We start from the raw sequence: 14367 nt of genomic DNA, 5'->3' as shown, positions 1-14367 counted from the left end.
GTGTTATAACAGAACAGACCATTCTTGGCTCCGTGTCAAACAATACACTGATAACCATGTAAACAATATATGTTATTTTAACCAAAAATTCGATACAAGTATAAATTGTGATATAATTGGGAGGGGAAGTGGGGTGAGGGGAAAGTGAAAATATACTAAATCATAGTCTAGCCTACCATAGAGTGATAGGTTGTCTGAAAATGATGAGTAAAGCATTTTGTAGAAAGAAATTTGTGGGTAGATACTGAAAGAAACCACTAAAATGAGTTGAAAGTGCTTGTCTCCGAGGGGGGTACCTCAGAGATCACAGAACTGCTATTTTTGGCTCTAAGGCTTTTAGCACTATTTCTTAAAACTATGTATATGTATAACTTTAATAAAATTGAAAATAATGAAAACAACAAAAAAATCTTACCAAATGAGTATACAAGTCTTCCACTAAATTCCTCATAAAATCTTATGATAGTAGCTAGGCACAGTGGCTCGAATCTGTAATCCCAGCTACTTTGGAGGCTGATGCTGGAGGATTCCTTTTGAGCCCAGGAGTTCGAGATTAGCCTAGACGATATAGCAAGAGCCCATCTCAAAAGAAAAGAAAATCTTATGATAGTAATCACAAGCATTTACTGAACATATAGTATAACCATATACCATCTGAAGCCCAAAACATATATTATCCCATCTTTTTACGCTTTTCAGGATCCTTTCTTCCTTTTTAGTGGTTATGGTCCTTTTGGGTTCTTGAGATAACTTGAAAAAATAGATGGACCTTTTGGCTGAAAGAATTTTAAATGTTATTTAACACATGGTGTCTACCATGACCTGAGAAAGAGGCCATTTCTTGATACAAGCTGCTCATTTCCACAAAAGAAACTTTGACAAAGATTTTATAAACCCAGACATTAATGTCTATGTTTCTAAGGTCTATAGTTGTTTAATTTTACCATCTGGATCAATATACATATTTATATGATAATTTTTTTCTCTGAAAAGTCATTACTAAATTGATGATGTATGATAACCTATGAACTTTGAATGAAGGAAATGTATATTATTTTTCCATCTTTGTCCAGATGTCCTCCCTCCTGTGCACCATACTGTTAACTCTCACAACAGAATTGTAGCTCTTGTTTTATTCAAGGACCTCATCTCCTTTGATTTGCCTTGACATTAAGTTTTACTTGAAATTTTATTATCAAGAGGACTTGTTCCTATCAGAGAGATAGGTGAAAAATTATAAGAACATTCGTAGTTGGTTGAGGCAGCAGAAACAAATATATACATCTAGATATATCTATCTATATATATACACCAAAAAAGCTTTATGTCTCAAGAAATGGAAGCAATCCAGATGTCCATCTATGGATGAATGTACAAACAAAATGTGGCATATACATATAATGGAATATCAGCCTTAAAAAGGAAAGAAGTCCTGTTACATGCTACAACATGGATGAAACTTGAAGTGAGATAAGCCAGTCACAGAAAGACACACATTGTATGATTCCATTTATATGAGGTATCAAATTCATAGAAACAGAAAGCAGAATGGTCGGTAGCAGGGGCTGAGTGGGGAGGGGAGTCACTGTGTAGTGGGTACAGAGTTTCAGTTTTGCAAGATGAAAAAGTTCTGGAGATCTGTTTCATAGCAGTGTGAACATACTTAACACTAATGAACTGTACACTTAAAAATGATTAAGATGATAAATTTTATGTTGTATTTTTTTACCATAGTAAAAAAAGAGAATTTTAAAATTATTGTTACTAAATGTTGATATTTTTAAAGTAAGATGGTAAAAGCAAGATAATTAAACATTTATTGGTAACAAAAATTTAAATTACAAAGAAAAAAGCAAATGATTTCCAAAATATAAATAATGAATAAATAAAGGTAATCAGGAGTTTAAGCTTACTTGTGAATATATTTATCTATTTAAATATAAAAGCATGTTTGCCATTTGTATGTCAGTTCTAGCTATTGTCTCCCATCCAAGAACTAACCAGGCCTGACCCTGCTTAGCTTCCGAGATCAGACAAGGTCAGGCACGTTCAGGGTGGTATGGACATAGACCAGTTGTTAAAGAAGACATTTCAGGGACTGATGGTGGAAGTATAAATAGCTGTAACATTTTTGTACACTCTTTTGCACAGTAACAATAGCTTTTAAGATGCTTATGCCCCTTGATCAAGTCATTTCTCTCTTTGTAGTTTATCCTATGGAAATAATATAGCAGAGAGGTATTTTGTACAATATGTTCATTTAATGTTTGATAATCATGAGAGGTGAAAACAGCCTAATATTCACTAACAGGGATATCTTAATTATGGTATTTCTTCTATAAAATATAAAGTGTTATGCAACATCTAAGAACAAATGGATAGATACTTGGGGGTTTATTACACTGTTTTGTTCACTTTGTGTATGTGCATTTGAAGCTTTCCATAATAAAAAAAATTTTTTAAAGCAACATTCTGGCATGCCATATTAGAAAGTCAAAGAGAATATTTAGAATTGGTAAAGCAAGAAATAGCAGTTAAAGCATATTATTTAGAAATGTGAAGGTAAATAGTGAAAAACAGTGAAAACACATCAAAGTGGATTCCTCTGTGGATCAGAACTGAGTGTGGGGAGGGCTGGAATAAGGAATCTCTCTGTTTTAGAAGGCTTTTGGTGTTATTTTATTTTGAAACCTTGTGCATGTATTACTTTGATAATATATTCATTCTGTGGATTACTGCATTGTTTTCAAGGAAAATACCCATGTGAACTTATGTGAATAATTAGGCATAGACCAGTGGTTTGAATAAATAAAAATTCTGTTTACCCATGATAATTTTGGCAGCATGCCAATTATTTCCCTTGCCAAAGGCAGTGATTTAAATTTGAATTCCTACTTCAGATGAGTAGGGCTAAGACGTTTGATTGCATATAGTTTCTCCCAGTCTGTGCTCTGGGCCCCTCCAGTTTGTTCTTTACACAATAGCCAAGGGTGATCATAAATAAGCTTATCTCACTCTCCTGTTTAAAAGCCACCAAATGTCTTTCATTGCAATTAGAATAAAATGCAGACTCTTCATCATGGCCTACAAACAAGGCCATAAATAATTTAAATGATTGGACCCATGCCCAATTCTCCTGTCCCTCTCCCCCATCACTCTGCATCAGCCTTGATGGCCTTTTCCTGCACACCCATAGCTCATTCCTACCTCAAGGCCTTTGTCCTTGCCATTCCTCATGAGACTGACTTCTCATCATTTAGGATTTGAGTCAAAATTTAACTCCTGGAAAAGGCCCTCCCTGACCGTCTCCTCCACAGAGAAGCATCCTCTACCTCTTCTCTGTCTGGAGCAGTGGACCTCAGAGTGTGGTCTTCAGACCAGAAACATCAGCATCATCTGGGAGCATTTTATTTTGTTTTGTGGTGGGTTTTTTTGGGGAAAGACAGAGTCTTACCTACCACAGACTTACTGAAGGAAAATCTGCATTTTAACAAGATCCCAGAGTGATTACACATTAAATTTTCAGAAGCAGTGATCTAGAGTATCCTCCCTCTAATTTTCCTGTGTATCTGTTAATAGGCATGTCCATTTCTGAAGGTAACTTAGTCATTTGCTTACCTGTTCATTACTCCTCATCCCTACGTAGAATATAAGCTCCACAAGGGCACCTGGTCTGGCTTGTTCACTCCTGGATCCACAGCACCGAGCACCATGTGTACACCTAGTTAGTACGTGCTCAATAAGTATTTGTTAAGTGAAAGAATGAATATAATGCATATTTTTTGGAGATCTTTGAAATGTATAACTGTATAATAAACATGTTCATGGCTTTTGCTTGCTTATATAATTGGGGTCATTCTTATCTCGCAATATCATCATTATGAAGGAGTTTCACTCTGTTGTGGACATTGAGTAGTAGTAAACTAGTGTGACCAATAAAGATTCACTTATTTATCCTTGTTTTCAGGCAGTTTGTCTTCAGAACCAAAGTTTAGGTTTTATTTAGAGTGTTTCTCTACTGACTTAATGCCGTAACTGGTTTTCTTTGGTATTTAAAAAGCACTCTCAGCCACAGTTAACATTATCTTCAAAGGTTTTTATCCAAAGAAAGTGTTAGTTTGATATTTTTATCAAGTTCTATTAAATCAGAGTTTAATAATCCTTTTTTTAAAATAAGAAAATAGGATTCTGAAAATGTTAAGTCAAATGCAATATTTGAAGTTAAATTGCAAATAAAAACTGATGGGGCACATAATGTTATCAATTTTTTACTTTTGGAATATGATTCCAAGAAAGACCTATAATTTCTGATATTGTCTCACATTGAAAGATACATTCCCAGGATATGTTTCCTAATGCATATCCTGGTAAAATTTGTCAGGAACACTTTTCAATCTATATACTTTGAATGAAGAAATAGGACCTCTTACATCAATGGCTTTTAAACTGGGGGCGATTTTGCCTACCAGAGGGTATTTGGCAATGGCTGAAGACATTTTTGGTAGTCACAGCTGGAGGTCGGGGGAGTGCTGCTAGCATCTAGTGGGTAGAGGCCAGGGATCCTGATAGTTATGTAATGCTCAGAGCAGCACCCCACCAAAGAATTATTTAGCCCAAAATGTCAGTGGTACTACTGCTAAGTGACCCTGGCTTAAATTGGGAGAGGCCTCCTTCTGCAAATACTACTGCCATCGGAAAAAGAATACTTTGTCCTACCTTTTGGAAAAGAGAATATATAGAAAATGGCAACTTAGAGATTCAGATGGGTATACTGGCACTTTTACTATGTTCATTTTAGATCATTATTTTTAATCAGATGTAATATGGAAATCTAACAACTGGCCTCCCTCTGGGGTAAATCACTCTTTCAACAAAGGACATTTAAGAAATTTGGCAACTTAGTTGGTTTTAGAATTAGATAACATTCTCAAATACTTTTACATTTTTGAAAATAGGGAAATTCAAACATAGGGTTATTGGTTTTCCTTATTTTACAGATGGGGTCGAGGATTTGGTCTTTTGGGTTCCATTTTTGGAAAGGATGGTGTATTAAACCAGCCAAACAGTGTCTTTGGACTTATATTTTATATACTACAGTTATTACTTGGTAAGTATTTATACACCAATACAAAATTAAGTTTGTTATATTCCATTTAGTACTTTGTATCTTTGCCCTGAAGTGTCTTTGTATTAAATAAAAGCATATGCTAATGATAGAACCACTAGTTTGTAACATATTTTTGTGTTGTGAAAACTTGATTCACTAAGATTTTTATGATGCTAATGTTGAAATTGGTGTCAGTTGGTGTTTAATCATGGATACAGCATCTCATGATGTGCAGAAAAACCAGTCCCATTCAAGGAAATTATCACTCCAATCCAGTCTTCCCTGTAAACTCTTTATTTTATAGATTCTGTAGCTATTTAAAAATATCATGTATTGAGAAAATATTAACAGTAAACTATATTTATAATTCCATCAACTTTACATACCTATCTATTGTCTTTTTAAAATAATTTTATGTGAATTCATATATCAATATAGTGTTTTCTATCCTCTTAAGTGTTTGTTATTGTTGACATACAGATTTCCCTTTTTTTTTTTTCGAGACAGAGTCTTACTCTGTTGCCCGGGCTAGAATCCCATGGCGTCAGCCTCACTCACAGCAACTTCAAACTCCTGGGCTCAAGCAATCCTCCTGCCTCAGCCTCCCAAGTAGCTGGGACTACAGGCATGCGCCACCATGCCCGGCTAATTTTTTCTATATATATTTTTTTTAGCTGTCCATATAATTTCTTTCTATTTTTAGTAGAGACGGGTCCTCGCTCTTGCTGAGGCTGGTCTCGAACTCCTGACCTCGAGCAATCCACCCGCCTCGGCCTCCCAGAGTGCTAGGATTACAGGCGTGAGCCACTGCACCCGGCCTCGCATTTTTTTATGTTCTAAATAACGCTGCAGTGATCAACTTTACTTAAAGCCGCCCCCCCCTTGAATTATTTCCACGAAGAAAATGAGTCAACAGATTTTTTTTTTATGAATTTTGATAGGTCTTACCAAATTGCTTTTCCCTTGGTTGTCTGATATCCCTGAAGTCTCATCAATCTTCATTTTTAAAAAGTGTTTTCTATAAAATTTCCAGTAGTTACAAATTAATACTTATTACTTTAAATTTTACTTTAATTTCCTTTTATTGTCCATTTAGTTATTGGGATCCTGATAATAGTCTATTTTCATATGTGTTATGGGCATTTTACCCATTCTTTATCCTTTTTTATGTTTTATGAATTTCTATTGTATAAGTTTTTACACTTTGAGTTTAAATCCATTCATTTTTGCCTTTGGATTTTAGTTGCTTATATTTTATTTCATCATCTCAACTCTTTTGTGGTTTGGTTCATTAAAAATATATGTAACTTTTCTATCTGAAATTGATTTGTTATGAGGCAAATTGTAAATTTAAATTTTTCTCAATAGTCCTATCAGGTTTGCCCAGTTACATTTATCTTGCAGAAATACAAAGATGTATGTGCAAGGATATTCATAGCAGTACCATTTGAAATAGCAAAAAATTGGTAGTAGCTTAGCAATAGGTAATGGTTGAATAAATTAGAAAATACTATGTAGCCCTTAAAGGAAAAGGGGGGTCTATATGTATATCCTGGAAAGATCAAGACAATGTTTAGTAAAAAAAGCAAATTGTGGTATAATAGCTATAGGATAAATATATGTTTGTATTTGTGCATGTAAAAGTATACAAAAGGCTCTGCTGGTTGGGGAGGAGGGAGAAATTTCACTTTTTATTCCATTTATTTGTTTTGTTGGATTTCTAGAGAAGAATTTAAATATAAGCCCAAATGCAAGGCATAATTCATTTTCCCTTAATAAAAATGCCTAAGAAAATCCTTTGACTATTTTAATACTTGAAGATACAGGTGAAACATTGAGATTTCTATTTATCTATTTATATTAATTTGTTAATTTCACCATTTATATATTTTTTACATCTTATGTGTCATATATATTTTTTCCATTCACATGTTATGACATTTTTTTAAGGCTCTTCAAATGCTTTTTTTTTTTTTTTTTGAGATAGAGTCTTGCTCTGTTGCCCGGCTAGAGTGAGTGCCGTGGCGTCAGCCTAGCTCACAGCAATCTCAAACTCCTGGGCTCAAGCGATCCTACTGCCTCAGCCTCCCGAGTAGCTGGGACTACAGGCATGCTCCACCATGCCCGGCTAATTTTTTCTATATATATTTTTAGTTGGCCAGATAATTTCTTTCTATTTTTAGTAAAGATGGGGTCTCACTCTTGCTCAGGCTGGACTCGAACTCCTGACCTCGAGCGATCCACCCGCCTCGGCCTCCCAGAGTGCTAGGATTACTGGCATGAGCCACCACGCCCGGCCCAAATGCTTTTTTAATGGCAGTGCCTCTGTCACTGGAGGCACATTTGCACTCACCTAACACAGGTTCCAGAGCACATCATCCTCACCCCCTTCTGAGTGTTCGAGATACACCATTTTTAATTTAATTTTTCCATAGGTAATAATACATTCACATGGTTCAAAAGCATAAAAAATACAAAACAGTATACAGTGGAAAATCTGTCCAATCCCTGTCTCCCTTTGGCCCAGTTTCTACTGCCCCTCACCCCTGACTGGCAACTTGTTGTTCTTGTTCTAGAGTTTCTTTATGCACATACAAGAAGATACAAATATATAATCTTAATGTTCCTCCTTTTTTAAATATAAAAGGCAGATGCTGTACGCACTGTTCTACAGCTTGCTTTCCCCCCACCTTTTTTTGCTTGACAGATGTATCTTGGTGACTTTTCCAAGACTTTTCCATACCAGTACGTTAAATATCTTCATTCTTTTTTACAGCTGCAAAATATTCCACTGCATGATTGTACCGTCATTTATTTAGAGTTACAGCACATTTTAAATTCCATTGGGAATTTTACCCCAAGCCACAAGTCCTTAGTTACATTACAATAGTATTTGACTAACAGTCGGTATTAACTCCTTTAATCCTGCTTTATATTAGGTCATTTAATTCTCCCAACAGTCTTGGGAAGTAGGCATGATTATTATTCCAGTTTCACAGTTGAGTAAAGAAAGGCATGGAGAAGGTAAATAAGTTGCCCCTGTCATTTTGAAACTAACTTTTGTAGATAAAATTAAGATGACAGCATTAATTTTTGAAATTTTAGTTGTTTATCATAGATGAAGTCAGCAAGCTTTTGCAGTAGAGGGCCAGACAGAAAATAGTTTAGGCTTTGCTGGCTGCTGCAGCCACTCAACTCTATCTTTCTAATGTAAAAGCAGCCACAGACATTGCATGAATGAATGAGCATGGCTGGGTTCCAATAAAACTTTATTTACAAAAGCAAGTGGCTGGCCAGACTTGCCAGTCGTTGGCATAAGTAATTCAACAGCATCTTAGTCTCAAAGTGCCTTATTAAAGCATTGTTCTTTAGTTCTGACCGTCCCTGTGGCTGTGCCGTGGCCAGCCCATGAGCATTTTCTCACTGCCTTTCTTTTCAACAGTGGGCACCATGATATTTCAATTCTTTGACTTCTTTAAACCTGCTACCACCTGTTCTTACATTTTCCTGTTTCTATTATCCTTATCCATTAGCCATTGGGTAGGAGGGTAGTTTAATACGCACTGCCTTCTCTTTCCTTGAAAATAAATGCACATATTTCCCATACTGTTGGCAATAGGAAATTACAGAACAATATATGTGAAGATAGAGTCAAGAATTCAGACACATTTTTGCCTTGGGAGCCCTGGCTTCGCACACAGAACTACCCTTCTTCTCGATCAGGGTTGACCCACATGTGGCCAACTGGCTAAATATGGTTTCCCTTATTCGCCAGGGTGAGCCCTTTCAGAAATGTTTATCAAGATCATTTTTTTCCTTCTTCTTTCCTTCTTCTTCCATGTTGGTGTAGTCATTTCCCATTATGGATTTTTGATAAATTTGATCTAAACATGGAAAAGCAAATTATACTTTCCACAGATGGGGAGGTTGTAGTGAAAAGCCAGGGAAAGTTCTCACGAAATGTGTAAGGCTTGGAAGAAAAGGCTGTGGTCCTTACATTCCTTTATTCATTAGGAGAGTTGGGGCTGTTGATTTTATAGATCGGCTTCATGGCTCAGTTTGATTGTGAGATTGTATATTTTCTTTGCATGCATATCCTTAACCCTAACCCTGACCCTTGTATATTGTAAAATATATACTATTTCATCTGAAATATTGATAAATAAAAAATTAGTTATAAAACTAGTATTTTATCTGCAAAGTCAACCTGTATAATCTTAACAAAATAGACCAGTAGTTCTTGTTCTCAGATTTCAGTTTTGCAGTAAGATCAATATTCACACACTGCAGCGAATCATGAGATGTTCCCTTTAACTCAGAAGCTTTCTCTCGGTTGTCAAGGCCCGACTGAGCCAAGTGTCCCTTTCTCTCGCAGGCCTGACGGCGAGTGCAGTTGCAGCGTTAATCCTCATGACGTCTTCCATCGTGTCTGTGGTGGGGTCTCTGTACCTGGCCTACATCCTGTACTTTGTGCTGAAGGAGTTTTGCATCATCTGCGTCATCACATATGTGCTGAACTTCATTCTTCTAATCATCAACTACAAACGACTGGTTTACTTGAATGAGGCCTGGAAACGGCAGCTGCAGCCCAAGCAGGACTGACAGCCTGACAAAACTCTAAACTGACAGTCTCAAGTCCCTTTTTTCATTAAGTTTATTTTGCAGCAATTTTTTTTATTCTTCACAACAGACACTTTCCCTAAGAATCTTAAACCGATTTTTTAAAATCCTGTAAATTAGAAGGGGCCCTAGCTGTTTTCTGTGTCAATCTTCATTTTAAATATGGATACAAAAAAAGGATACGCCGAGCCAATCAAAGACAAGCTTTAACTTTACTTTGAAGATCTTTCCGAAATGAAAACATGTAGCCCTAGCCCCCACTCCCCAATTGTAAAGTGAGCAACCATTGCTAGTAATTCTTTAATGTGTATAAATTCAATTTCAGGTATAACAAATGTGATCATGACATGAAAATATTTTAGAATAGATACTGTATTAAATATTGCCATGTTTACAATATGTAATATGTTTTTAGCAGATGGATTTAAACATGTAGATTCAACTAGAATCCATTTATGTGATATTTGTAAATAAAGGTAGAAATATTGGATCCATCCCTGCAGAACTTGCTGTACAGTTTAGTTGAAGTGTAGCAATGAAGAACTGTCAGCTCGATGTTGACTGATGAAATAGTGAAAATAGTCATCTCTTGTGAAAAGCACAGCCAGCCATGGGTGTAGCATCGACAGCAAACATACTGGGGTGGTTGGTTCCCTTCCATATCCCTCCTCTGAATGGAAGAAACTAAATTGGAATGTTCAAGGCAAGTTTGTGTCTAGTCATAAAACTGGATCAATTATAACCTTATAGAATGAGTCATGTGACCAGACCTTCAAGTCCAAGACCTTCAGGACACTAATGATAGGAAAATGGGTATTTTTCTTTGGAGAAAAGCTGGAAATATTAATATGGCATTTTTAGATAAAATCTCTTACACCAGTTGAGTTTTCGCACAGATATTTTTCCTTAAATATTGGTGCCAGTCAACCAAACAGTATTACGACTTTGAAATAACCAGTATGAGCCCAATCGCTCCAGAGTAGGATTGCTCTTTGGTAGCTTCCATAGCATTTTCCCTAATTGTTTCTTTCTGCACTAACTAATCTGATGTTCTAGTTTAATTGTTTTAGAGTCAAATATTGGATTTGTAAACTTTAGGGCTGACACACTGCTCAGTTTGCTTAATCAGTAGAAATATCTAAAGGTAAAATACAGTAATGTCATCACTGTTCTTTCTACTAACTATGTGAATGCATAAGAAGAATTTTTAAAGGTGATTTGAATAAACCCAAATGAAATTGTGACAGTATGTTTCTATGGTTAACATCTTATACCAGAATGTTAAAAGTGCCTTCTGTCTTAAATCTCTAACCAAATATTTTGTGTGTTGAACTTGGGCAGAAGTGTCCTTCCTTCCTTTCTTACCGTGAAGTAGAAAACTTGCATTTACGGAAAGGTTCCGCATGATCATTTTATTCCTGTGATTGAGAAGTAGTAGCAATGTTTTGCTTCCAGTACGATTAATCATTAGTTAAAAATAGTCAATTAGACTGGTAACTTTTGAGTGCTTTATTTGCCTTCTTTTTGAGAGAGGGGACAGGCTCTACCCTGTAAACTGGGTAGAGTAAGCAACTGTTCATTAGTTTCCAACTAACTGTCATAATTGACACAATGTAAGTCTTCTGGCCCAAGGCAGGTACAAAATCTGAATTGTAATAAACTTTTAACCAATTTCTTAAAAGATAGCTTAATTCAGATTTCATCAAGGCTTATGTTTTCCCATGAATGTGAATATTTCAATGCCTGTTTTATTATGTACGTATTGTTCTTGTATTTTGAAGTAGTTAAAAGAACTCTAGAAAGTGTTGATTGGATGTCTGGTGTTCACAGAGAAGTGAGTCCCCGTGTTTGAGAGCTGTACAGTGAGGCCATGTTGTAGCAGTGCGTCCAGTTCCACCAAGGCACTTCACTGGTTCTCTTTTCTAAGCTAGCGTGGAAATGGCTTAAGGGTTAAGACTTCTGTGGTATACATAACACTGGTTGTGTTAAATTCAGTTCCTTGTGTCCCAATTTGTAATGGTTTTTCATCATATTTTGTATCAATCAGCAGAGTATAGTTAAAGCTTGTCTTGACATTGCATTCTTGCAAATGTCTTCAACTCTTACATGAGAAAACAAGTAAAAATGTTCAGCCGGACCCTTCGTTTTTTCTTTGCTTTCCTAAGCCTTGGGGAAACCACTGTTTCAGTTGTATAAAAATTTTTGCCACGTTACCTATGACCCAGTAGAATTAATACCCTTTTCTCACTGAGAGACGAACTCATGCTGCCTGAAGGAACAGCATTGTAATGCCCATGTCTCGGTAAGCAATAGAACCCTGTGGGGTGTTTTTTGGTATTTTTTGCCGTACAGAATTTAGGCTCCCCTCTATACCTTCTATTCACCCAGAAGAGCAGGAAACACCATGTTATAAAATTTGAAAATTGTTTTGACTATTTTAGACTGAATATTTAAACACTGTAGCATTACTAAGCCACCACTGTTAAAGGACAAATTAGGGAGGGAAGTTGGTTTTAGCAGTAATTCCATGCTTCATGCTTTTTAAGTGATTCATAACAAATGAAGCCTCATTTACTTGATAGTCATAAGTACCATTTGAAAAAATAGAAGTTGTGCTTAGATGACAAATTCTAGAGAATCTAGATGGTTTGGAGGCTTTCATTTGGTTTTTCATTACAGCTGGTTGCTGTCAGTAAGGGTAAACTGGTAAAATAACTCAGGTTTAACTAGCTGTGTCCCATTAATTACTTTTACTTGATGTATGTATCCTCTCCTTAAACTCATTACTTTTAAAGAATGCTGAAAACTGACTATTTTCATACAGAGATTTGTCATTTGGTACAAGGGATCTTTGGATCTCCTAGGTAGACAGAAGACCAATACTACAGTGAAATTAAAACTATTTGTTGGCTTTTGTGTGTTTTTCACTTATTTTTTTAAAAGACCATCTTCAGAGAGAAGAGATGATAGTTAAAAAAAAAAAAAAAAAAGATACTCTGCAAAAGTGCAGTTGTCTTGAGCAGTTAGCTCCATAACTTAGATCGGTGCCACCGAGTGACACCAGTGAATGCTGACCGATGTGTCTCCTCTGAAAATCAGTGTTAGACAAAGGCCAACAAAGAAACCCTCCATCATTTTTGGTAACCTATTTGGGGAGATAAACCTAATACTGCCAGCTTTGCCCTCATGTATTTTCCTCCAACTCGTAAGCATTGGTGAAACAGTTCAGATGTTTTAGGCAGCACTTACGGTTCCTAATTTGTGAGAACTTCCCTTCAGTAAAACAAACGGAGTGGGGGTGGGAATCCAGGCTACTTGGTTAAACATTTTTTTCTACAAATTAGCCCAGAAAAGGTGAAATGTTCTGTTATGAAACTGTATTAAGCATGGCGTAAGTATTAGGTATCTGATTTGTATAGTATGTTCCATCAAAAATATTTATTACTAGCACTTTAAGCTCCAGAGTATACATTCATTTAAAATGGGAGTTCACTGGGCAGATTTCCCCTTTAATATAGATAGGAATATTCTTTATCAGAGATTCAGGACACCATTTTGCTAACTGGTAAATAAAAACAAATGTAAATATGTAAGAATGTTTATTTGTTGCACATAACTTTTTTGGTATAAAATAAATGTAGAAGTTACCTGTGGAAGTTGTGCTGCTCCATCATTCCTATACTGCAGGGTGACATTTCAAAAATGAAGCTACATGACTTAGTCTCAGCAGGAACCTCATGAAGTATTCTCAAAGTTGATACCATAACTACATTCTCTTAAATTATATGTAATTTGTAGAAGACACACAGTTCTTAGAGACTCTAGTTCTTAGAGTTCCTGTGGGTTTATGATGTCTGATTGTCACAAATTAACTACAAAAAGTGTGACTGTCTACAGTTCTGTGAACACATGGAACATATTAACTGTTTTTCCATCCCCTTAGTTTACCTCTATTCTTATAGTCCTCTAAAAAGGTCCATTCTTACAGTCCATCTACAAAAAAGATGAATCCATTTGAAATACAACTTAGCCATACTTTACGGACTAGAACAAACGTGTTCTATGCTAGACGTATAGGACCTACAAAATGGACCTTGCCCTCAATTTGTAAAACATGTGTCTTGTTATGTTTAATTTTTTAAAATGTCTGTCAACCAGAGTTTTATCTATTATACTTTGACATTAAATTGGCACACAAAATTTGATTCCTTCAAAGAACTTAAGATTGAAGTTCAGTGGTTACAAAAGAAATATGGAACTCCTAGAATTCCTAACTTAATACTTGAACTGACTCACGCCTGTAATCCTAGCACTTTGGGAGGCCAAGCTGGGAGGATCACTTGAGGCCAGGAGTTTGAGACTAGCCTGAGCAAGAGCAAGACCCCATCTCTACAAAAAATAGAAAAAATTAACTACACGTGGTGGCGCATGCCTGTAGTCCCAGCTACTCGGGAGGCTGAGGCAGGAGGTTCACTTGAGCCCAGGAGTTTGAGGTTGCTGTGAGCTAGGCTGATACCATGGCACTCTAGCCTTGTAAGCAGAAGAAGACCCTGTCTCAAAAAAAAAAAAAAGGTCTGAAGGTACATAAGAAAATTAGGCTAAATTATCTTTACTCTTTCTCTCATGGAACTTGGAAAGGA

The 14367-nt window shown here is 36.1% G+C and overlaps 1 protein-coding gene across 1 annotated transcript in view; it reads left to right on the top strand.

Moving 5' to 3' along the window:
- Nucleotides 1-13380, top strand: part of VKORC1L1 (vitamin K epoxide reductase complex subunit 1 like 1) — a 67352-nt gene extending 53972 nt beyond the window's left edge. Inside the window, exons 2-3 of the mRNA XM_045543204.1 lie at nucleotides 4998-5107; nucleotides 9483-13380. Of these exons, the coding sequence (XP_045399160.1) occupies nucleotides 4998-5107; nucleotides 9483-9709 (337 nt within the window). The 3' untranslated portion in view covers nucleotides 9710-13380. The remainder of the gene's footprint in view (nucleotides 1-4997; nucleotides 5108-9482) is intronic.
- Nucleotides 13381-14367: the final 987 nt, after the last annotated feature.

The sequence above is a fragment of the Lemur catta genome, chromosome 2 (genome assembly GCF_020740605.2).
Source record: "Lemur catta isolate mLemCat1 chromosome 2, mLemCat1.pri, whole genome shotgun sequence".
NCBI lineage: Eukaryota > Metazoa > Chordata > Mammalia > Primates > Lemuridae > Lemur > Lemur catta.
This window is presented reverse-complemented; position numbering and strand designations above follow the sequence as displayed.